This window comes from Plectropomus leopardus, chromosome 14 (genome assembly GCF_008729295.1).
Source record: "Plectropomus leopardus isolate mb chromosome 14, YSFRI_Pleo_2.0, whole genome shotgun sequence".
Classification (NCBI taxonomy): domain Eukaryota; kingdom Metazoa; phylum Chordata; class Actinopteri; order Perciformes; family Serranidae; genus Plectropomus; species Plectropomus leopardus.
In genome coordinates, this window is record NC_056476.1 from 1,055,022 (window position 1) to 1,079,494 (window position 24,473).

The 24,473-nt window shown below is 42.7% G+C and overlaps 1 protein-coding gene across 1 annotated transcript in view; it reads right to left on the bottom strand.

The window, feature by feature from the left end:
• akap6 (A kinase (PRKA) anchor protein 6) overlaps nt 1-24,473 on the bottom strand; it is a 201,547-nt gene that overhangs the window by 9,901 nt on the left and 167,173 nt on the right. The window contains 3 exon segments of the mRNA XM_042501072.1: nt 194-3,169; nt 11,824-11,976; nt 12,353-12,436. Coding sequence (XP_042357006.1) covers nt 194-3,169; nt 11,824-11,976; nt 12,353-12,436 — 3,213 coding nt within the window.

The following is a 24,473-nucleotide window of genomic DNA, read 5'->3' on the forward strand; positions in this document are numbered from 1 at the left end:
TAGGACAAATACATGTTGCATCTTCGGAAGTATTTGGTAATTTCATACGTTTACCACCGACAGCAGCAGCCATATCGAACTGTCTCTGTTAAATTGGGGTTTTGTATTTGCAATAAAACATTTTGATTGTGTTTTTTGACTGTTTTTCTATACTTTTTTAATCGGAGTTGTGCATTAAAGCTCGATGGTGCACCTTGTCTCTGATCTGTGTCAGTGGCGCAGGACTCTGGTCCGCGTTGGACTGGTTGCTGTCGCTCTGGTTCGGCTCTTCGGGCTGACTCTCTTTGCTCTTCAGCGCCAGTGACGTCATGTCAATGATCTCCATCACAAAGTCGTGCACGTTCTCCTTGCTGTCGTCCACGCTGCGGGGCCGGAGGTTGGAGGGGGAGGGGAGGAGGCTGCAGCAGGAGGAGTGAGAATTGTGCCGTTTTCTGGGTGGCAGGGACGAAGCTTTGTCCCTGACTTCCCTCTTTGTCTCTTCCGTCACAAAAGACGAGAATTTGAACTTCTCCTGACTGGTGATGGACTTCCGTCCTCCGGCTGCTGGCCTGTGCAATGCATCATGGGATCTGCAGTCCTCGATGGGTGAGAGAGAAGGAGGCGAGGGGAAGGAGGAGCTGTGGCAGGGCAGCTCCCCTCTCAGCTGTCCCACTAGAGAGGACGCACGTTTGGACAGGAGGGGGAGGAGCTCGCAGGACGGCGATGGAGAAAGCTGATTGGTTGGTTCGGTTTTGACGATCAAGTCGCTGACGTCCTGAACCGTTTCTCCTGTTTTGGCGAGCACGTAAGTCTTCAGCGACTCTCCTTTCTTTGTGAACACGCTGGACTCCTCTCGGAGAAGCTCGTCGTCCTCGTCTTTCCCTTTCAAACAGCTCTGGTCCACGTTTCCGTTCTCCACGTCGTCCACAAACTGGCTGATGTAGCTTCTGGTCGCGTTCCTCCGGTTCTCCTCCTCCTCCTCCTTTTCTTTCTTCTCTCTTTTGTTGTTGCCGCTGTTACTTTCTGCTAATTTGGAGCGGTTTTGAAAGCAGTTTTGGTCCTTGCTGTGAGACGAGGAGGTGAAGGAGGAGGACAGGTTGGTGCCACACTGCAGCTCGTCTCGCAGACCTGCTTCTGATTTAGAAGAGCAAGACGAAGCTCGAGGACATCGGATCCAGCTCTGCAGCTCCCTCTTCATGTACTCCAGCCCCAGGACATACGAGCCCTCCATCTCCTCTTCGTCATCGTCCTCATCGTCATCGTTACCAGAGGAGCCGCCGCTTAGCCTCTCCTCCTCCTCGTCCTCTCCGTCCCGAACCCCGAGCTCCTCCTCTGTGAGCGTGAGCGTGGAGGACGACAGGAGGTCGCTGTCGTCCTCGTCTTCATCAGTGCACGCTGACGTGTAGGAGACGTTCACCACCAGACTCAAACTCGCAGCGTCTGCCTCATCCAACCCTTGTGCTCCTCGGCTGTTTCCGTGGCAACGTTTTCTGTAAGAGCTTGAGTTGGCGTTGGCTCCTGTGGCGGGATCCAGGAAGACGTGGCGTTGATTTCTGAGCATGGCGAAGTCTTCAGACCCCAGAGAGGAGTCCTCGGCGCTGCTGAGCTCCGTTAGCGACGCCGTTGCTGAACTCTCGTTGATTAGCGATGGCGGTCCTTTCCGTGAAATCCCAGAGAGGGGGGCGTGTCGACCACCGAGCGAGGGCGAGGCGGGGAGTCTGCTCCGGTGTGACGAGCTGCTGCGGAGCGTCATGTCAGAAACGCTGCGGGTCATCTTGGCCTCCAGCGGGCTCTGGATGTTCTCCAGACGTTTCAGGAGGTCGAGAGTTCTTCGGCTCAGCTCCCCAGCGGACGGTTCTCCTTGCACGCTTTCGTTCTCCTTTCCGGGTTCACCTCCGTCCAGCTCCCTGCTCAGTCCGAGGTCCAGCTCCCCGAGGCTGGCCAGGCTGCCTCCGGTCTCCTCTGCGCTGCGGCACGGGGCCAAGCAGCTCTCCAGGGAGGCGCTCCGGTGCAGCTGGTCTTTGGAGGGAAACAGCTCCACACCCAGAGCCAGGAGGGACTCCAGAGAGGAGCCCTGAGATAAAACCGGAGAGGAGGCGCGGCGGCTGAGAGCTGGAGGAGTCTCCAAACCGCTCAGCTGCTCAACTTTGAACCCTGTGATGTCACTGCGGGACATGAAGGGCTTGGAGGAGTCCACACCGAGTCCTCCCACCTCGAAGTCAGAGTCGGAGTCAGCAGGAGTCAGGATTCCACGCCCGTTGATTAGGATCTCCACCGCCTCGCCTCCTCCTCTCTTGTGCCTCCTCCTTTTCTCTTCCTCTCTGTTTCTTCTGTTCTCCTCTCTCCTCACTCCTTTCTCCTTCACGTTCTCCTCGTTCTTGGCTCTTTGGTTGTGCCTCATATTGTCTTTGTGCCGAGTCACGTGACTCCCATCATCCTTCTTCTGCTCTTTTTCCTCCTCCTCCTCCTCGTCACCCTGATCCTCCTCCTCCCCCTGGATTTCAGAGTTTGCCGTCGTCTCCGTGTCTCCTGTATCACTAACGATGCCGCTCTCGCTCTCTGACCGCCGACTGCTCACCGACTGGCCGCTCCCTCTGCCGCTCTCCCTCTCGCTGTCCTGGTATCCTACGTTTCTGTCTCCTCCTCGGCTGTTTGACATCAAACCTCCCACGAGGTCTGGCAGAGATTCGATGGAGGAGAATGAGGAGTCCTTACTCAGGCTCTTCAGGAGGAGGTGCTGTTTCCGTTTTCCTGATTTGGTTTTGTGCAGCAAGGAGGAGGAGAGAGGAAACTGAGGCTGTCGGTATAATTCGACAGTATGGATGCTGTACACCTGGTAGATGTTGTTGTTTGGGCGGAGAGTTTGGGAGGTCGCATTCGACTGAACCTCTGAGGAGGATCCACACGTGCTGAACGTGGTCTCAGGATTTAGACTGGCTGGGACACCGGATTGAATCCCATCGGGTTGATTCCCGTTGGACGGAGCGCTGTCCGAAGGCAGGTCTGGCTCTGAGGGGAGGTTGTGCATGAGGTCGGGTTCTGATATTTCTTGTGGCTCAAGTTCTGTGATTGTCATATCCGTTTCATCCCACTCCCAGGAGTCATCCGGCGGCGGTGCCACTGGACCAGCGGGGACGGGGCTCATCTGGTGGAGGTCGACGAGACCGGCTTCCAGAAAGCTCCCAGGAACCTGCAGGCAACAGGGAAGAAAGAGAGAAAAAACATGTTTGAAAGTGTTCAGCGAGGATGACGAGGAATCCCAGCGGCTCAGCTGCCGAAGCACAAACCGTAAACCCACAACGTCCAAAGTTTTAATCCTGCTGCATGTCCAGCCTCGTTTTTCTCTTTTGCTCTGTTGCCAAAAAGAAATATCTGAAAAAGTAAAAAAATAAAATAAAGTGCACTCTGAATGAACTGGGTCACATCTGCAGCAAAGAAAAGTCCCCAAATACAGCAAGGGTTCATCGAGGGTCTTACGTTTATGCAGATACAGTACATTTTACTTTATATTATAATTATTTGTACTGTATGTGAGGACCTGGACAGAAAAAAGCATATTTTTCTCTTTAAAAAACAAACATTGAAAAAAGGCCAAATCACAAAAAAAATATTTTTTTTCCGTAAAACTCACCCTCATAAAAATTAAAGACAAGAAAAAAGAGGCCAAAATTTTGGCAGCAAAATAAATAGTTATTTTATTTAAAGTTGCATTCCCCTTCAAAGTCATGGAAAAGTCATGAAAATGTATCAGTAAAAATGTGTATGAACCCTGTTTTTTTTTACGCCTCTGTGGACGCCACACACCAGACGTCACCTCCCCCCTCCAACGGTGGGTCATAAAAATAGCCGCAATTCAGCTGTAAACTGTTACAAAATTATAGAAATGAGATAAATTACAGATATAAATTATATACAAGGTTTTCGTGGGTCATCAAATACTCGATTTGATTGGATTACGCTGATTGATAGCCTCTCCCCTCAGCGCTGAATGTGTTTTTGAATGCGTCTGCAGTGGCAAAACCCAGTTCAGTCATTACCCCCATCTCCCTTATCAGCACAAGGGGAATAAACACAAATCTAATAGAAATTCATTACACAGGCCCACTAACACACACACACACACACACACAGAGCCAACTAGTTTATTAGATTAATAGGCTATGAATGGCTAATACGAATTACCCCCCTCTCTTGTTAACGAGACGCGGAGCAATTTGTATAATTATGTCTGTGGAAGGGAAGAATTCCTGTGTCTAAGCATATTTTTAGACAGCCGAGCTTTCTGAAGGCTTTTGATTACGTATTTACTTTGGGGTTTTCAGCTCCGTGCTCTTTCTCTCAGAAGTCGTTTTTGAATAATTCATCGCTTTGTTCCAGAGCGGAATAATTTGTGTTGAGATTTATGAGCAATTGCTTTGGGGTGGGCTGATTTTACTCTTTTTTAAATGATCACAGAACGTGTTCTGTCAGAGCCGGGTGTCAGTGTGTCTCTTTCAAAACGGCGGCCCGAGTCGAGACGGCGCTCTCGAGGAGAGGACACGGGATTTTCAACACGTCTCTTTAAAGAGTTCGGTGCCAAAACAAGATACATGACATCTGAGAAAACATCACCTCCACTCCCACAGTGTCTGATGGCACAAAATACAACATCCTCTGCACTTTAAATGATAATAGAGAGCTGCATTTCTTTTTCAGCACTTAAAGACGGGACCCTCTGGATTTAAATACAGGGTTCATACACATTTTTACAAATACATTTTTTCATGACTTTTCAATGACTGTCAGGCAAATTTTAAAGACCATTGAAGAGAGATTATCCATCTATCTGAAACCACCATCGATACTCCTTATCGGTTCTTTTGTTTTTACTATATAATGGGTTAGTAAAATACATATATGTTTTTTTTTTATTGTTTTCTTTTTAAAATTTTAAATTGGAAAACATTTAGGCTATTTTATCTTTTTTTTAATTCGTGATTTTTAAGTAAACTTTTTTTGCAATTTTTTTTCTTTAAACATATTTTGTTAATTTTAAAAAGAGCACATTTTTGGGGTGATTTTAAGAATAAGGTTTGGACACCATCTTTTCTTTAAAACTCACCCAAAGTTTCACCATTTATCACAGCCAGAAACTGAAACTATCATCAGAATTTAAAATTTCCAAAGGTCCTTGAACACATCATGTGTTATTGTACAGGTTTGTGAAACAAAATTCCATGACTTTTCCAAAACTTCCAAGCTATATTTAGCTTTATATTTAGTTTTATATATAGTAAATTTCCCCTCCAACAAGCCAAATTTTGGCTTCACATCTGAAAAGAAGAAATGTGAGCCATTAAACCCTATTTTAGAAATATCCCAGAAATGAGTGTCAGTTACATGAAATAAGACGTAACAGATTTCCCGTCCAGAATCAGGAAAGCTAAACTTGCTTCAAGGGATTTTTTGAAACTTATTGATTTAGGACTCAATAATTGCCTAATGGACTTGTTAAGATTGAGTTTTCAGCTGTGAATTAAGTGGTGAACACAAACACACAGCATCTCATTTCTAAAGTTGTGGGCGAAGTCTAGTAATGCTATTAAAAATTCATTAAATTCTGTCCACTTTACAGCAGCCAGGAGTCCCAGTGTGGTACCTGAGGACCTTAAAGGGACAGTTCAACCCGAAATCAAAAATATTTGTTTGTGGTGCTCAAAGTGCCAAAATAATAGATTTGAAAAAATCAACAGTGATGTCTCTTTCCAGAAATCATGACACGATTACTGGAGATAATCTACAGACTTTGTTGTGAGCAGTTTTTTAGCTAATATTCTTGTCACCCTTTGCATTTTTTTTGCAAGTTGTGGGAGATTTCTTTCATTGTCTTTTTCCCCATGTTTGTGAAATCAATTTGCTATAGCTTGTGAAAGGCGTCTGATCGCAGCAGAAGAAGACTGAGGTTGATCCAGGTTTCAAAGGGTTAAAAATTGACTTTCAGGCCATTAAAGGGTTCATCCTCTGAGAGTGGATTCAGTAATTTGGTGTCAATCTGCCTCACAACGTGCTGATTTACATGAGAAAGTTGCTCAGCTTTCCTCACTGTGACTCTGCTCACATGATCTCAGTGTTTCCAGCCGCTCCACCTCGCTCTGTTTACCTCCTTAATCGCAGCTGCTGACAGTGTTTGTGTGTGTCTGTGTTGGTGTGCATGCCAGGGACCTGCGCAGTGTTTTTTTGGGTGAAAACGGGAAACTTTTTCCCATTAGCTGTGGTTTGACTGCTCCCATTTGTTAGCATAGCATCTGCTGGAAGGCCCAAGGAGAGCGGAGCTATCTAGCAGCGTCTGGGTGATTATTCATGTGCCTGCGCTCCTCCAGGAGCTGCCGCCGCTGCTCCGGTCTCTGCTGGCTCTCTGCTGTACCGGTTGTCAAAGTGCTGAGGGAGCCCAGCGTCACCGCTCTGATTCAAAATGAATAGAAGCGCGCAGATAAATCACCTCTCCATGCAGAGTGGAGGAGCAGACAGGCTGCTTTGAATGTAATTGCAAACGGTGAATGAAAACCTCCATATGTTGCTCATAACGCCGCTCAGAAATATATTTCATAATCGCGAGGAAAGTGTTCTAAAATATAATTTCCATATATTACATCTGACTAACAGGTATACCTGCTGAAACTTCATCCCCACAACGCCCTGCAGCTTTCATTTAGACTCATTTACATCCAATCAGTAACAAAACAGGATCCTTCATCTGCTTTATGAACCTGTGTACATGCACCGACACATGTAGTCACTGAAGAAGAAGAGAGGAAAACGTCTCATCGCAGCGCCTCTGATACTAAATCACACGGTCAAAATGAACCATTAAACGCTGTCAGCTGAGAACGCGGCCGCACAGAGTCGATCTTGGTCTTATCATACGATGCTGGAAGGTCGGACAGCACCTGCTGATTGCAGGACGGCGTGAGGTTGAAACGCGGTCGGTAACAACGTAACATAAGCACTATGTTTGTGGGCGGGAAACGGTGGGCTGATCCAACAAACCCCAGACTTTCATGCGGGACACCAATGTTCGCTTCCCATCTGAAAGTGATGGTTTTCTTCCGACACCTTTGTAGGGCTGGACTAAAAATTATGTAGTGATATTTTAAGGCGATATCTTGATACATGATGTATATCTTGATATTTTCAAATCTCCACAAAAGCACTTTATTAATGCTGACACTGAGAGGCAGAATCAAACATTACAATTTGTTTTTTTAACCAAATTCCCTCTTTGATGTAACATTTTTGTTGGAATGACTATTTTGCAAAAATACTAACACAATTTCATTTTTTTGATCAATAATCATGAGTAATGTGGATATAATGACTATATGGGTAAAGACAAGTATTAAAACAAGTAGAACTGTCTGATAGGTTAAGGAAACATGAGAAAAACCATAAGAAAAATGGTTCAGGTCATTTACTGTAAAGCAGCTTTTAAAATATGGAAAAAAACACCATTTATTCCACATCACGATATAACAATATCTAATACCTAAGATGATATATAGTCTCATATGTTGATACAAAATAATACTTTCATGTTTCCCAGCCCTACACCCTACCATGAGCTCATGTGCGTCCTAACAGGAATGCCACGTGGTTACAATCAGGTGAACTGGTCGACATTATTTCAGTCAGTCTATTAATGTGCCCATAAAACCGCAACTTACAGTCATCAGTTATGAACGAAGGCAAATCATAACTGACAGAAGAGCAAAATACAGACGCTCAAAATAAGCCTGCTGTCTTATGATCTTCATGTGTGGCTTTAGTGTATAATTTACTTTCTAACTTACTTAGCTCAAACGCAAACTATGTCCAGACCTTACGTAACTTTACGTTAACGTCATTTGTGGGGCGCTAATTCGTAGGATATCATACGAAGCGTTATATTAGTATTCACTGTGCCATGATATCGGTGTTGGATATTCATTATCCTCAGAGGATGAATCCTTAAGGAAGAGTTTGATATTTTGTAAATTGAGCTGATTTGCTTTTTTGTTGAAAGTTAAAGGAAAAGATCGATGTCCCTCCGCGATAATGTCTCTGCATTAAATATCGGGCTACAGCCAGAAGATGGTTAGTTGTTCGCATAAGAGGAGTTATATTGATCCTCTCATCTTATTCAATGCAAGAACGAGAATACGCATATTAAAAAAAGACAAGTTGAACTATTCTTTTAATGTTTTTAACTCCTGACGTTTCCTCTAGTATCAGAAAACTCTGTCAACCAGTGAATGTGGAGTTTTCCAGTTTACTTCAGTGATAATTATTTAATACTATATAATATAAAACTGTCAAAAAATACTGAAAAATGTAAATCACGCACTCCATATTTCTGTGGTGAAATTGCTTGTTTTGTCAAAAACAGTTAAAGATCTTGAATCTACAAAGATGTTAAAACTTTGAGGAACTGGAACCAAAAAAATGTTTTTTCTTCATTAAAGACTCAAACGATTCGCTGGATGTCCAGACTGGAGGCAGATATCCTTCTGACAATCAAACAGCTGATTAATCGACGTATTGTTTTGGTTCCAAAAACACTTTTTAAAAGATCTCCTTAAAATGTGAACAGCAATGCTGTAAATGTCCTTTTTAAACATCTGAGTCAAACTAATCTCTGACTGTATGCAATGATCAGATTATTGTCAGCCTGTAAAGTCAGACAAGACACTGACACACACACACACACACACACACACACACACACACACACACACACAAACACATTTAGATAAAACATGCACATGTTGCCTTCATACATGAAGAAACAGTCACACATAAACATCAGCCAGTTGAAACCTGCACACCAGCAGCCATTTGTCCGCAAACAGGCAGACTCATTTACACAAACACACACACACACACAAACACACACACACACACACACACACACACACACACACACACACACCAGGAGAGGACAATCGTTTTATCACTGAGCAGAAGTGTTCATTTATAAGCTAAACCACCCAGATATATGCCTCTGTGGTTCTTTCGCTCTGCACTTCGCCCCCTCTCTCTCTCTTTTTCTCTATCTCTCCCTCTCCCCCTCTCTCTCTCTCTTTTTCTCTATCCCTCTCTCTCTTCCTCTCTCCCTCTCCCCCTCTCTTTCTCTCTATTCCTCTCCCATCTCCACTAGAAGTGAAATTACTCTCCAGCCAGGCAGCGAGGTCAGAGAGTCTGGCCTCTGTTATTTGTCTTCTCCTCCTCTTCAGTGTGTGTGTGTATGTGTGTGTGTGTTTGTGTGTTTGTGAATGTAGAGGGGAGAGAGAAGAGAGGGAGAGTCTCATCTCACATGTTCAGCAGAATTGGTTTGATTCTCACATATTCACTCATCACTGAGCCTCCGCTCCACCCAACTCAAAGAGCCTCTGATGATTCTGGATTCAATTTAGTTCAATTCAATACAACTTTATTTATCTCTGCAAAGGTAACTGCATGAATGTAACAGCTCACAACCCACAAAAAAAGAAGAGATTAAACCACAAAACAACTAATCTCTGCTTCAAGTTGTTCTGCAGAAACTGTTTAACTCGTCATCGCGTTGGTCGCCATGAGCTTTTGGTGCCTAAACATAACCACGTGCAGCGTCGTCCCACCATGTGCATTTGATGACGTCACGCTATCAGCATCCCTGAATGTCAGCAGACGCAGAAGGTTACCTCGAGCGTAATATGTAGACGCAGAAGTCCATTGCAAAGTGGCAACATGTGACGACTTGTGATGAGAACGCGTTGGCGATCCCTCCCAGCCAGTGAAACTCAGAAAGCTCTGAATCCAAGATCACAATTATGTCTGCAGTTTTCTCTTGCACCCTAAATTTCATTGCAAAAAAACAAAATTTTTTTAGAAAATCAGCAATTTCAGAACACAGAAATCTGCTAAACAGCGCGTGAAATCCTCGAGGGACTGATTAAAATATTTCCTTTATATACAGTTTCATATTCAGTCTCCTCTCCCTCCTTCACTCTCCTCTGAGCTCTTAACACACGGCGATCCGTCAATTAATTGGTGGCGATCAATAAATTGTCCCGGCTTGTGAGTGTGTGTGTGTGTGTGTTCTCAAATGCATATGACACTCTTTATGCATTTATGTAACACAATCGATGCATTCACATCAACGTCACTCAGTGTGTGCGTTTGTGTCTTAGCAGCGTTGCATGCTTACATTAGTGCGACGGTTTGTGTGTCTGAAAAACGCTTGACGTCATATTTAAATGTACTCCTCCTTTATCACTATTAGAGATCCATAACAGCTCCGCTCTGCTGCAGCTCTCTGCCTTCACGTGACATCAGCTGAATGAAGTGCTCTGCTCTCTCTGCGCACCTCGCCGGGCCCGAGCAGCTCGGCTCCGGACGGTTCCCTCATGAGCGGTATTTCTCCCAGCAACCCCGGCGCTCGCTCCTCGGCGTCCTCAGACGAGCTGCACGTGCTGAGCTGTCATCCTGCAGCGAGCGGCTCGCACCTGAGACGTGGGACCCGAGCCGCTTCACTGGCTGAAGATTTCTAATAAGACAAACCGTTTGGCGACGCGCCGTCATGGCGGCAGACACGCGTGGTGTTCTGATATGCAAACTGTCAAAGTGTTAAAATCTCATTTGCCAAGTTGGTTTTTGTTTGTGGAGGAGGTGGCAGAGAAAACATTGTTTCTGTGACACTGATCGCTCCGGAGGACTAACAGATTAGTTTTTATCAACTGGCTGCCTGTGGACTGTTTCACTGACTCCGAATGGAGCCGTCGTTCAAAGCTTCAGCCTCCGCCGGCTTTAAAAAGTCACAGCAGAAACAGACAGTTTTGCTCTGACAGCAGCAGAGTGGCAGGATGGATGATGACAGTTAGTCTGTTTGGATATCAGTCCATCCTTCTATCAATTACCATGACATCTGTGGATGTTCATGGTCTCCACTGGGAGTCTCCTAACCCTTTCAGTGACCCCTTGACCTTTCCTCAGGCACCAGCGTCAGGATATTACCTCCACTTTTGGGCAAGAATGATCAAAATCTTAAACAATTAGTCAAAATATCTGCACCAGCATTTTTTTCGATAAATGTAAAAAATGTCAGAACATTATAACACATTGAAACCTTTCACAAGTTTGAACCCAGAGCAAATCGGTGCGATTTCTTTCAAAAATATGGGAAAAAAGGCAACAAGCAACTTGGCAAGAGATGTTCTGAAAATTGATAGAAATCTGATTCTTCTATGGAGTCCAAGACCAATTTCCCCAAGGGGACACTAAAGCGTAGCATATCGTATCGTATCGTATCGTATCGTATCGTATCGTATCGTATCGTATCGTATCTCCATTTAATGGATGCAAAGATGCAATGAGAAGCTCCTAATAAAGTACAAAAGGCAAAAACTGAGTGTTTAAGGATCTAGGAAACCATTAAGCAATACAGTCTTCTCATAAACCCGACTGGCCCCTGAAATCTTGGAGAAATTCTGTCTCACCTCACCACAACCAAACTGTTACCTAGACCTTAATATTTTTTTTTGTTGCTCGGTTTTATCTAAGGGAAAAGAGGAGGAAATAAAAGGAAACATCACTTAATACTCGTGTCAAAGTTTGTGCTTTGTTTCAGAGTCGCTGCTCATTTCACAAAACATCACGGCGCCGTCTCGGGTCGGAAAGATTGCTCCATAACTAAAACACACTGCCGCTTCAATCACAGCACCATCTGTCTTTCACGCCGCATCTTAGCATCAAATCAAACGGTGACATGCTCACTGAGTGTAACAGTGCGTCAGCTGACTGCCTGCGGTGTCGAGTGAGGGATGTAAAGTGTAAATGTCAGAGCGCTCTAACCTGCTGCTCTCCCAGCTCTCGCTTCAGTCTGTTCTGCCACTGCAGCGCCTGCATCACGATCGCCTCCCACCTCCTCTCCAGGTTGATCGACAGCAGCTGCAGGGCCTCACGGTGCTGCTCCGCCTCTGGGCCCACCTCCGCCATGGGGCCCGACTGTCCCAGAGGTGGGGATTGCAGAGAGTTTTGTCAGAATTATAAAAGCTATTATCATACTAATCATATGATTAAATCTGAAACATGCACGACAATATAATTCCTCTCTTCAAGGTCAAACTGGTTCATGAGGGTCTGACACCGACTCTCCAGGGCTTCATGAAGGGAATATTTTTAAAAAATCTACAAAATAAAGATAAACCTAAATGCAAAAATCAAGCTAATTTTACCAGTTTCTAAAATGTTAATGTGTACATATTTTACCTTAAAAATTAAGTCCAATTAATTAATTTGTTTTTTAGTTCTGTTTTCTGCTGGTGCAACTTTTGTCAGGTCAACTGTGATGCGATACATTTTGTGGTTTTAAATTACCCACCTGGCTCTGCTGCAGCAGCTTCTGGCAGAGTTTCAGAACAGAAGCGACTCCTCGGCGTCGGGCTCGCACCTCCGAACACAGAGACTGGAGGGTGACAAGAAAGAGAAAAAGGTCAACAAATATTAATGCAGCAAATATTCCAGTTATTACACTCCAGATACAAACACAACAGCTGATTTTAAGCTCATGAAACATCTTCCATTTGCTGTTAATGTTGCTATTTTACATTTCTTGCTTTCTTGTAGTAAACAGAAAAGGAGGGACACAGTTTTTCTGTGCAGTGTGCAATGTTTATTTGTGGCAGCCTATGTCCCGAAATCTACACCTATGGATTGGAAAAAACTGAACAAACTGTCTGATCATGTGACTGCTCGTTTCTTGAAACATCAGAGTGTAATGTAATGATGTGTTCACAGATCTCAGCAATTAATGAGGCAATTCGATTCGATTCGATTCGATTCAATTCATTATTTGTCCCAGAGGGTAATTTATGTGTCAGCAAGTATAAAAACAGTAAAAACCCATAAAGCACAAACTGCACCTGTGCACATTCAAGCTCCACAGGAGCAGATTAACAGGTGTCCACCATAACTCTACAGGGCCTACAATAATTCAGTGGGTGTCTCCTAATAACTTCAACCGTTTCCAATGTGGAATACATCACCATCTTCAGGTCACGACAGTCACAATTGTGCAGCATCATGACCAGCACCATAAAGGCATTAAGTATAGCTCACAAGTACAATATGTACTGTTACTGTCACTCTCACATCAGCATCAATACCACAGTTACAATATGTCCATCTACTGTCATCCAATCGCTGCAAACAAATTACATTACAAATGACACTATCAAACATTATTTCTGACTGAAATGACAAAACTATGAAAATGAGCCCAAAGTTGTAAGAAACGTGGAATTATCCTTTAAATCAAAATAAAACACAAAAAGAACAAACCAAAGCTAAATTGGCTCTATTTCTTCTTTCCATTCTCCACAGTTCGGTGCAGTTTAATTCAGGTCATTCATAACAATTAATTAGCATAAAGTCAAATTCAGCACGCAGATCCCTGATCAGCAGTAACAGTGCATAAAATAAATGACAACAGCCAACAGTCTCCCCTCTGCTTGGCTCTCTGCTGCTGTCTAATAAATGCAAAAAAGGGAGGAAAAAGAAACACAAGGATTGGCAGTGCCTATTATAAATCACTATATGCTGATGAGTTTCCACACCCAAAGGTCAGCGTGTGTGTGTGTTTGCATGTTTACTCATGCAGGCGTGTGCACAAGTGTGTGTGCGTGCGTGTGTGTGCAAACATATGCATGTATTTCTGAGTGTGTGACAGCATAGAGGGGACAGCCTTACTCCTCTGCAGCAGCGACCAAACACGTCCAAGCCCCAAACTATTTATGCTAATCCTGCCCGCTCGCTGAAAAGCACTTCCTTTACATTTTCTTTACATTTTTCCAATAAATATTAAACACTATTACAAAGAAATGGGATTCTCTCACTTGCTCTCTTTCCTGTGCGTGCACACACACACACACACACACACACACACACACACACACACACACTCTGCCTCTCCCTCACACACACTCAACTCTTCTTCTTGTGTCTTTCATCTCCTCGCTCTCGCTCTCTTCAGTTTAGCATATTTGTGGCTCGCCTGTTGTCTAAACAGGAGATGGGGATGCAGAATACAGCAGACAGGATCAAGAGGACAAGCCCGGTGTGTGTTTGTGAGGTTGCAGATAAATTTATTCCAAACAGGAGGTGTGTATTACGTTGAAGGAGGGAGGCTCGAAACAACAACAAAACGACTGAGTGATACTCGCTCTGCGCCAAATAACTGCAGCAGACAGCGCGGGGCGAGCACAGGAAGATGAATTAAACCAGATTGAAGCTGGAACAATAATTCAGCGTGTTAGAGTCAGAGGACGACGGTCATAACTCTAAAATCTGCTCCACAAAGTCTGCTCCGACAACAGAAAGTCGAAGTCATTGACCGAGAAATATTTTTACTATAAATATGAGCTGCCGAGCTGAAAAACTTCTTCCCGTCAGCCTTTGATCGGTGAAGACGAGTCAGGCGTTGGGAATGTCCCTGAGATCTGATTTCATCCACTTTGTAACTGCATAACTTGGTAACAAATGATAGCAGCTTAACGGGAGACTGAAATGATTTGCTTTAATCAATATAGCTGTTTACGCTGGCCGCCTAATGGCTGCGACCCAAAGCTTATTTCACAGGTCTTTGTTGCTCTGACTTAACAAAAAAAACACATTAACATTTTTATTAGGATCTGAGCAACAAAAACTCCAAAAACAATGCTAATGCACAGCAGTACTGGGGTTGGACACATGAGACGTCCTAAAAACCTTCACCTGGATGGACAGGATGCAGCAGTGCACACTCTGGCGAGCTCGTTACCGTCTCATCACGTGCTCTGAGCACGTTTTCATATTTTATATGATAACTGCTGCACCTTGTAAGAATGCAGAACAAAAATCTTGAATTATTTCCTTTAGATGAAAATAGGAAGCTGCGCTGAGTGTCAAAGTTCGCCTGATAACAGACAGAATCGTCAACTTGTCTCACTTCTTTACTCATCTTCAGTCTGACATTCAGTACTTTTACATGACAGAAAAAGTTAAATTATTGTGTTATTGTGACTAAAACTGGACTTTTAAAACACACGTAAACATGCAAGTCCCACTGAAATCGAACTAAATCAATTTTCAAAGTTGGACTAACAAACCAGATCCTTCGATTCGAAGTCGAGCTGTCCTGTCAAGTAAACACCTCAGTCGGACCTGACTGGATTCGCCAGCCTCCCTCGGTGGTTGGAGACAGGACTGCCCAACGGGTCAGGCATTTTTGCCTTCCACAACAGCTGATGGAGGCAGCGGGGACAGTGAATGTTACCGTCCAGATTAGATTTTTGTTGTTACATATAATTTGATCCGTACAAAAGTCAATATGTTAACACTTTTTAGTTGTACAGAATTTATTAGCCAAAAAAAGAACACGTTTGAAGTTCCAGTTAGGCGTGAGGTCTCCTGTAGGTTTAATCTTGGAGTTAAGGAATAATAACCAACTTTTTATGTTTCCGTTTTGCTATCTTATCCAAAAAGTGGGAAAAGCTCCAATGCAAACCTACAAAAGTGTAACATTATGGGACATAAGGAACCGTTCCTGCCTAAAATACAGAGTTTGAAGGGAGTCCTGAAGACGCTGACAAAAGACTGAAGGCTGCTTTTCATCTTTGGAGAGATAATCAACCAAATGGAGCTTTTTAGGTCAGAATAAGTGTCATCCTCCTGCGACAGAGCCCGAAAAAATAGCCAGAAAAATCGGCGAGGATAAGATCAATGCAGCAGCACAAGACTTCTATAAATAACATTTTTTTTATATAAACTTATTTCTGAAACCGTTATGGAAACGTTCGCTTCTAAACTGAAAATGATTTTAACAGGATGCAACTGGTTGGTTAAGACAACTCGAAAAAAAAGTGACGTTGCTATTCAGTCTGATTATTAGGTTAGTTAAAGGCATCATGTCGACTTTGTAACCATTATTTGCAGAATAAAGTCATGTTTTTGCAAATTAATTAGTATCTTTATGAGAAACTCACCACTTCTGGCAAGTAAAGAGGGCATCTATTAGAGCATTTACGGTATGTATTTAAGTTTTTACTTTCTTGTATCTATAAAAATCATTTTAAAAATATATTTCTAAGTGAGTGGGATGAATTTAAATACTGATCTAAAACTAACTATAACTATAATTGAACTATAATTTTTGTCATCAATGTGAGTATCATGATTGCAGTTTGGTCATCTTCAGGGAGCAAAAGTATTTTTTGTGTGAGTTTATTTTCAGACAGAGAGGGGAAAGAGAGGATCCTAAGTCTCTATTGTTTCTGCACTGCTGGGTTTTATGCACTGATCCCTCTCTCTCTCACTCTTTTCTCTTTTTCTCTCTCTCTCTCTCTTTCTCTTCGGCGGGTCGAGCCTGGCTGGGCCCATATTGACTCAGAGGGCTCTACAGACACAGTCGGACAAATATTTGCTAAAAAGCTTTTCTTCCAAAATACATGGAAAGCCGTGGAGTGGCTGCAGAGAAAGAGAAACGAGACGGAGGACGGGGAGGGAGGGATGAGGTGGACAGAAAAAACAAGTATGAGAGATTGGTCGACGGAGAGGAAAGGTAGAGTGAAGCAAAACACAGGAGAGAGACAGAAGATTTTAGTGAGTCGCAAAATAACTGGGAGATGAAGGAGGATCAAAAAGACAAAGTCCAACAGAAAGACAAGAGACAACAAGTTAGAGAGATAGTGAATAAAAGACATGGTGCTTCCTAAAAACTCTTCATTCTGCTGATCAGTAAAAACTTTGTTTGTGGAGAAAAAAGACGAGTTTGTTTATGACGGTGGGCTCAAGATTACAATTTGGCTTTTTGCAGATGATGTGTTGCTGTTCTGCTCGCTTCTTTGACCTTTGACCTCCTACTAAAGTTGGCAGCTTAGAGCCAAAACCTCATCGTTTAATGTCATGGCAATCAGTCTGTTTTTTTGTTGTTTTTTTGCTGCTGACAGTCTGGGATATGTCAGTGATCAGCAGCTACATTGACTGTGACAGGTCACCTAGTGGAAATAGCATGTATTTCCTCCATATGCCAAATATGGTCAAAATGACCTCATCAGGTGGAAAATAGCCAAAATGACAAAGTCCTGTTTTTCTGCTCTGATGGCTGTGGGATCAAAAATGTCAGTTTGAATGGGTTTCAATGGAGCATTTTTGGACCTGAACAGTCTGAATGTAACTATTTAGTTTCCACAGTGTATTTTAGACTTATTGTAGGAGCTGAGCTGCAAATTCACTGATTACACTCAAATACACAATCTGGACAAAATGAATGCCGTATATGCATCAACACAGACAAAATTATCAGAAAATGAAGAATGAAAAGCACGTAAAATGAACCAAACAGTCCCAAAGGTTTAAAGGTAGCAATAAAAAAGGTACTAATTTCTATTTGATTTGATTTGATTTTATTTGTATACACATTTGTATTTGCCAAATAAACAAACAACAGACCCGTCTGTATCTGCTAAAACTGTGATTGTAGACACTGGTATCGGTCCAGAGTTTTTCTGGAATGAATCTGGGTTCTTTGAGTCATTTTTACAGCTTAACGTGACCAAAAGAAAATGTGAGAACCCTAACGAGAAGCCTCATGTCTCAGTGTGGTTTCTGCCGTCTGTGCGTCGTCTCTCGATGTGGTCAACTTCAAGGTCGACCGACAGGAGACAAACAAAAAGAACAAGTGATGTCTTTATCTCTGGTTCGTTCTCTCTCTCTCTCTCTCTCTCGGTGTGTTTCTCCGTCTGTCACTCAACACCCTCTTGCAGGGAGGGTGACCGACTCGGGATAAACAAAAAGAAGAGGATCTACTCTCCTCTTTCTTTAATTCCCTCTTTACCATCTCTCTCTCTCTCTCTTTCTCTGCCTCTCACCCTGGAGCTCGATCTCTCTCTTCCTCTCCACCCCCTTCTATCTCTCTCATTCTTAAATCTCCCTCTCCTAAAAACAAAATCCTCTTAACTCTCCTCCACCTCCTCATCTCCACAATCTAATTACCGAGACCTGCCGTGAAGAGAGGGATGGAGGGAGAGCAGGCGGGGAGGGAGGAGAGGATAGAGGATAGAGGAGAGTGGAGGTTGTTAGTGTGGTTGCTATGTCAGTGTTTTTAAACAGTAAAGCAAAATGAAACGAGTCAGAGACTCGACGAAGACTAGGCAACATTTCAAATATGTTTATATTGGTGAAAAATGATCACAGCGAGTCTATGGTGTTCAAAATGTTTAACACCGAACTTTGAAGCTCAAGAAGCTCCAGTTAACTGCTAAAAACAAGCAGCTGTGCAACAGCTTATTCTAAATAAAATAAAACAGAAACTGTCCAATCAATGAAGCATAGACTACAACTCTGACCAGATATTCAAAGCCAGGTTTTAAATATATGATGCAACACATTTTTCGAGGTAGCAAACAGTCGTGACACTCGCTACGCAGCCGCAGACATGACAGATATGAAGAGATGAAAAGATGATTTTTATTATTTAGACATAAACTGTCAGGGCTCCAGACTTCACTGATGCAACCAAACAAATTTGTTAACTCCTTAACGAGTGCTGATCGGACACCTCTGTGCTGAAGGTTTAGCCTTCAAACTCTCAGATCTGATATCAAAACTGGACTTCCTGGATCACAATTCAACGTCTCACCAAACATGAATCAACGTGCCACAGCTAATGCAGATTTAAAGTAAATTTAACACGTGAGTCCATCTTTTAAAAGTCAAAAGGTTGATAGGGAAAAACTAAAATAAAAAGAAGGAAAGTCCAACAGATGCAATAAGACAAAGAGAGAAGACAGGATGAGAATTACAGTAAAGAATAAAGAAAGAGATGAGAGAAATGTTGAGAAACAAGAGAAAGAAAAACGTCAGCGAGAAAGGACGAGACGTAAAGAGGACAAGGACAAACTGTAAGGCGTGGGGAGACAGGAATAAAGAGAGAGAGAGAGGGGGAGAATTTTGGCTGCTTGCGCAGTGACCCAGTGGATATTTCAATCAATTACCATTAATTAGAAATCTCTGATTAATTCTATTTGTTGATTAAGTCAATTAAAACCACAAGCACTCGTTATCGCACAACGAGCCTAATGAATTCCTGTCGACAATTTGTTCCCACACACATATTCCCTCTGCTGCTGCTAATACCGCCTACAGCTAGCCAAACTTTGTCGTTTGCATACTCTTCTCCATCTCTCCCTCTTTTTTCTCTCCCTCTCTCTCTCCTCGTCTGACATTTCTGTCTTCCTCTCCGCACTGTTTCACTCCCTCTCTCTCCTCCATTTTATCCTCTGTTGCCGTCTCTTGACTTGCTATCTCCTGGTTACTTCTTCATTTCTTTGTTTCGGTTTCTGTCCGGCTGAACTGATAAAAAGACTGAAGTTCCAGCACATTCTGCCTCTGGAGGTTTGTTCAAGACCACCTTTGACAGTTGTCGTTGAGCAGCAGGAGTGTGCAGAGATCGCTTCCTTCAGGGTTTGGAAACATAAATCTTTCACTCCCAGCCTTGTCCTCTAACCTCAAGGCTAGAGATTCCCAAACTTCAGTCCGGGAACCTCGAGGGGTTCTTCACATAGACTGCAGGTACAGTAAACACACTTGTAAAACAAATCTGCAGCCTCCCCCCTGAGATTTAAAGGCTTGTTTTGGAGAGGAACTCAGTTTCGGGTGCCCGTGAATCACAGGTGAAGGGCATGAAATGAAGTCAAAGGGATGAAACCTCAAGGATCTTTATCCCACAATACTGATGAATAAATAAAGCTGAGCTCACACCAAAAATCTGCAACCAAGCCAGATGAAACTTGCAACTTCTTGCAATGCAAACTGTCCAAAAACCTGCCAGTTTACACCAACGCAACTGGACAAGTCGGCATATCGTCTCCTTAACATCAGCTCAAGGAGCAGCTGCTGCAGGAGCGAGTGAAACCAAACTTTTAGACCCAGAAAATATGAACCACTACGGTTAACTTTCGCTCGAGTGACGCTCAGCTGCTCTGTCTGTGCCCAGAGTGACACAGAGTTGCTCTCACATGTCAGCAGATTCATGTATGACTTCAGCAATAAAAGAGTGACTCTAGCCTGTTGGTATTTGTATGTTCTGGTTTGATTTAGTTAAAATTCTGAAAAGTGGATGCAAGTTATGACAAGAATTTTAAATACATTTCTGTCTGTTTCACAATTTTATTACTCCCTATATCATTTTATTATTTTTAATATCTTATTATTATTATTATTTTCTATTTTACTTTGTGCTGTTATCTTTTCATTTACCTCTTATTTACAGTATTTTAATTATTTATTTTTTAATTACTATTGTCAACCTATTTATATATTTATTTACTGTATTTTATATGTGTGTGGGAGTACAAATAAGAACACAGCTACCACAGAATATTATAACAAGAACTCAAATATGACAGAATATTTCTCTGAGTATCTAGAAGAACATCCACACTGTCACAATCACAGATTTCATCACCTGATGGAAAACCGATGAAGCATTAATAAAACAACTAATCATCTTTTCTCACACAAACTCCTCTCCATATATTTCCACTGTGTCTATCTTTGGACGGATTTATAACCCGAAGATGAATACATCAAAGTTTCAGAGGCTGTTTTCATGGTGGACCTCAGTGACCGTCGCTTCTTTAAAAAATTATCGAACTTTCTTTGATGATGTGCTTTGTATCATTTCATTAGACTTCTTCGAACGGGTCACACAACATTATGCGATGAAACTTGATGCCCTGCCTCCGCTGACCCAGAATCCATCTGTTTCCCGCTCCACGGTTTTTAACATCACATATAAATGGGGTCTGAAAGTCAGCGGGATTCGTTAAGGGCTTTTAGAGCAATTCACTGAAAATGGAAGCAGACAATAAAGTAAGATGTAGCTCTCCCACTCACTTCACCGCCGTGTTTGTGACATTTATGGTGAAAACCTGGCAACCTGGATGCATTAACATATCAATTTAGTACTCTGACAAAGTGAGAGCTCGACTCCACGGTGAGACATTTACGTTTCTGTTTTTTGGGATTCTCCAGAGTGAAGGACGATGAGGGCAGAGATGAGAGGTCAGCGTCCTGCTGCAGTGCTCATATAAGAAAAAGGTCGTAAGAAAGTTTTTTTCTTTCACCGTTAACGAGAAAGTGACACGTTTTTGTAAAAATGGTAGCAAAGATAAACACTTAGCACCTCCAATTTGCATGAAAAAAAACTACACCCGTGTCTGTGAAAACACGGATGCTTTGCACTTTGGCAGCGGTTCGGTCGCTGTGGTTCAGACAGAGTCAGAGGTGCGCGGAGCTTTTGTCTTTCTGTGGTTGCTGAGGTCTTTTGTACGACGGTTTAGCAAACTTTCAGGAATTCCTAAAGTATAAGACAAAGATAAGGGAAAAACCTTCAAATACTGACGTGAACAATGTATGCACACCTAAAGGAGGAGACTTAAAGGTGTTTTGTGCAGTTGACTTTATTTTAGGGAAACCTTAACACAGACTTTAACCCTTTGAAACCTGAACAAACTGACTTAAATTCTTCCAAAAATATGCAAAGATAAGAGAAAATTACCTGAAAATTAGTTAAAAAGAGACAAGAAAAAATGTAAAAACAAAAAAAGAAAAGGTAAAAATAAATATGTAATATAAATTTAAAAATAAGTCTTCCCTATCTATTATTATTATTATTATTGTTATTATTATTAATATTATTATGATTATTATCATCATTATAATAGTCATTAGTAGTAGTGGTAGTAGTAATAGTATCTTCTGATGATTTCTCTCTCTTTCTCTAAACAAATTTTCATTGTCATTTCCCTAAATTATTTGTGGGTAATTTCTTGCCAATTTCTCGTTGTTCTTCTCGTCAGGTTTTCAAAAGAAATCAAACCAATTTGCTCATGTTTCAGAGGTTTAAATGCACGTGAAAGGTGTGTGAACACAGCACGAGATAACCGATCCCAAGCACATGTTTTTAGTAATTTAGCTGAATGACAATCTCAGTTTAAGGTGTTTTGTGTAATTTGCTAATTTTCCACTGACAGGATGAAAAAGTATCACCTGTAACTAAAGCTGACAGACAAATAAAGTGCAGTAAAAAAAAGAAAAACCTCTGAGATAAAGTCAAAGAGGAGAGAAAAACAAGAAATGTAAATACTCGAGTAAAGTACCTTCAGTTTGAACTGCAGTAAATGTACTTAGTTTCATTCTGTCACTGCAAAAGCATGATGGGAACTGTAGTGCCAAAAGCTCCATCCAAATTAAAATGGAAATAAGAAAAGCAGAGTGATAGGATCTTAGCAAAGCCGTGCAGTGACTCTGCTTTCACAAAATCAGTTGAGTTGTTTGATTAAAGGAAATGTCGGTGACAAAAAGCTCCGCCGCCGTCCTGTGAAAGTCAAAATGGATTACTGCTGACATCATCAGGTCTTATTGATTATTGTAAGTTATTAGCCGAGGTCCTTTTTGCCCGCTCGACACGCGGCGGCGGCGGTTCAGGGATGAAAGCTTTACTCTTAAAATATTCAGCAGCGGTAAACAAATGGAGGATATATGAAGTCTTTGTGAGTGAAAGCATTTACTGTTCTCACTAATGCAGCGGAGCGAACACGCCGCGCACAGTTAAAACGCTGCTATCAATAAAATCCAATCTCCTTCTGTCTGTCTGCATTTCTCTCTATATTCGTCTTTTCGGCTCTTTCTCTCATCCGTCTCTTTCCTCTTTTCTTTCTGCGTCTCACTTTACAGGCTGTTCTCTCCATCTCTCTTGTTTTTACTCTCTTTCTGCTCTCTCCATCGTTCCCTCTCTCAGTTTCCAGTCGTTCCTGCCCTCTCTCTGTATCTCCTTTGTTTTGTCCCTCTGTCTTTTCCTGCTGTTTTAGCAGATGAGAGTGGTTTTCTCGTCTGTCTCTATTTGTCCCTCTCTCCTTACTCGTGTCCCCCGGGCCGTGTTCAGCTTTATATCACCGCTGGAATGAATGTTAGTCTCCAAAAATCTGGATATTTGCATGTTTCATCGCATCCTGCCTCCTCAGAAGAAACTTTAATACTCAGTGATTTCATTTGTCGTCATTTGTTAGACATAAGTTATAAAAACACACGAATGCGGCACACTGGCGTCGTGGTTAGCACTGTTGCCTCACAGCGAGAGGGTCCCTGGTTCGATCCCGAGTTAACACGGGGTTGGGTCCGTGGGCGGGGCAGAGTTTGCATGTTCTCCCCGTGTCTCTTTGGGTTCTCTCTCACAGTCCAAAGACATGCAGGTAAAACTAAACTGCTCGTAGGTGTGACCGTGAGCGTGATCGGTTGTCGGTCTATATATCTATCACCCTGTCCAGGGTGAACCCCGCCTTCTGCCCGATGACAGCTGGATTGGCTCCAGCCCCCCCGCGACCCTTTCAAGGACCTTCCTCTTTTTTTTTCTGACCTCTGTTTTCATTTCTTCATCCATCTTTTGTAATCTCTTTTTCTTTCTTTGTCATTCTCTTCACTTCTTACGGTTTGTTTCTTCCTGCAGTTTTAGAAGATGAAACAACAGTTTTCTTCTCTTTTTCTAATGTCATCCTTCTCTTTCCATCTCTCTGTTCTCTCTCTCCTGAGCGCTCTTTATCTCTTTTTTCCTCCAGGACTTTCTTCTTCTCTTTCCGTCTCTATTCTGTGTTTTGATTCCGTCTCTGTCTCCACTCCTTTAAGCAGATGAAAGGGCCGAGTGTTTTCTTCTCCTCCCGAGCACACGAAGATGAAAGTCTGATCTTGTTTGTTGGCGCCGTTACCGCGGCAACGTCTCACCTGTTTGCTTCGCCTTCAACCCCTAACGAGCAACTCTTAACGAGAAAACACCTCTTCAAAAAACACCAACGGGCACACACACATGCACACACACAAAACCGAGGATCACCGACTGAACTACAACCAAGAAACACACACACACATAATCAAAAGACACACACGCAGGCTGTGTTTGTGGCGGGGAGTCGGTGGATCTTTAATCCTCATCATGCAGCAGGTATCGATATCAGAGCCTCGCTGTCACCTTCTATTAACTGCCTGAGAGAGGCTGAGGGGGATCACACACTGAGGAGGGACGACGGGGCGTACAGAAGTGATGTCGCCAAACACACACACACACACACACACACACACATCCAGCATCTGTCGGATACAGTCACAGAAACATAAAGGAGACGCTGCTGAGCAATTAGCTGCACAACTGGATTTGGAAAGAAACCAGTTTTTTTGGTTTCTGACATTCTGAATTCTGCTCTTCAACAGTTCAAACAAACAGAATATAGACTTCCTAAAAAATTATTATTTTAAACTACTGAATCATGTTAATGTGGGATTCAAAAGGTTTGATTCAGTAATGTCATGAAGTCTTTCTCTTGTCTGAGTGTGAAGATACTGCAGGACAAGATCCTGCACGTTTAGACTATACTAGGCGGGTTTCCGTTAACCCTTAAATTGTGCAAATTGAA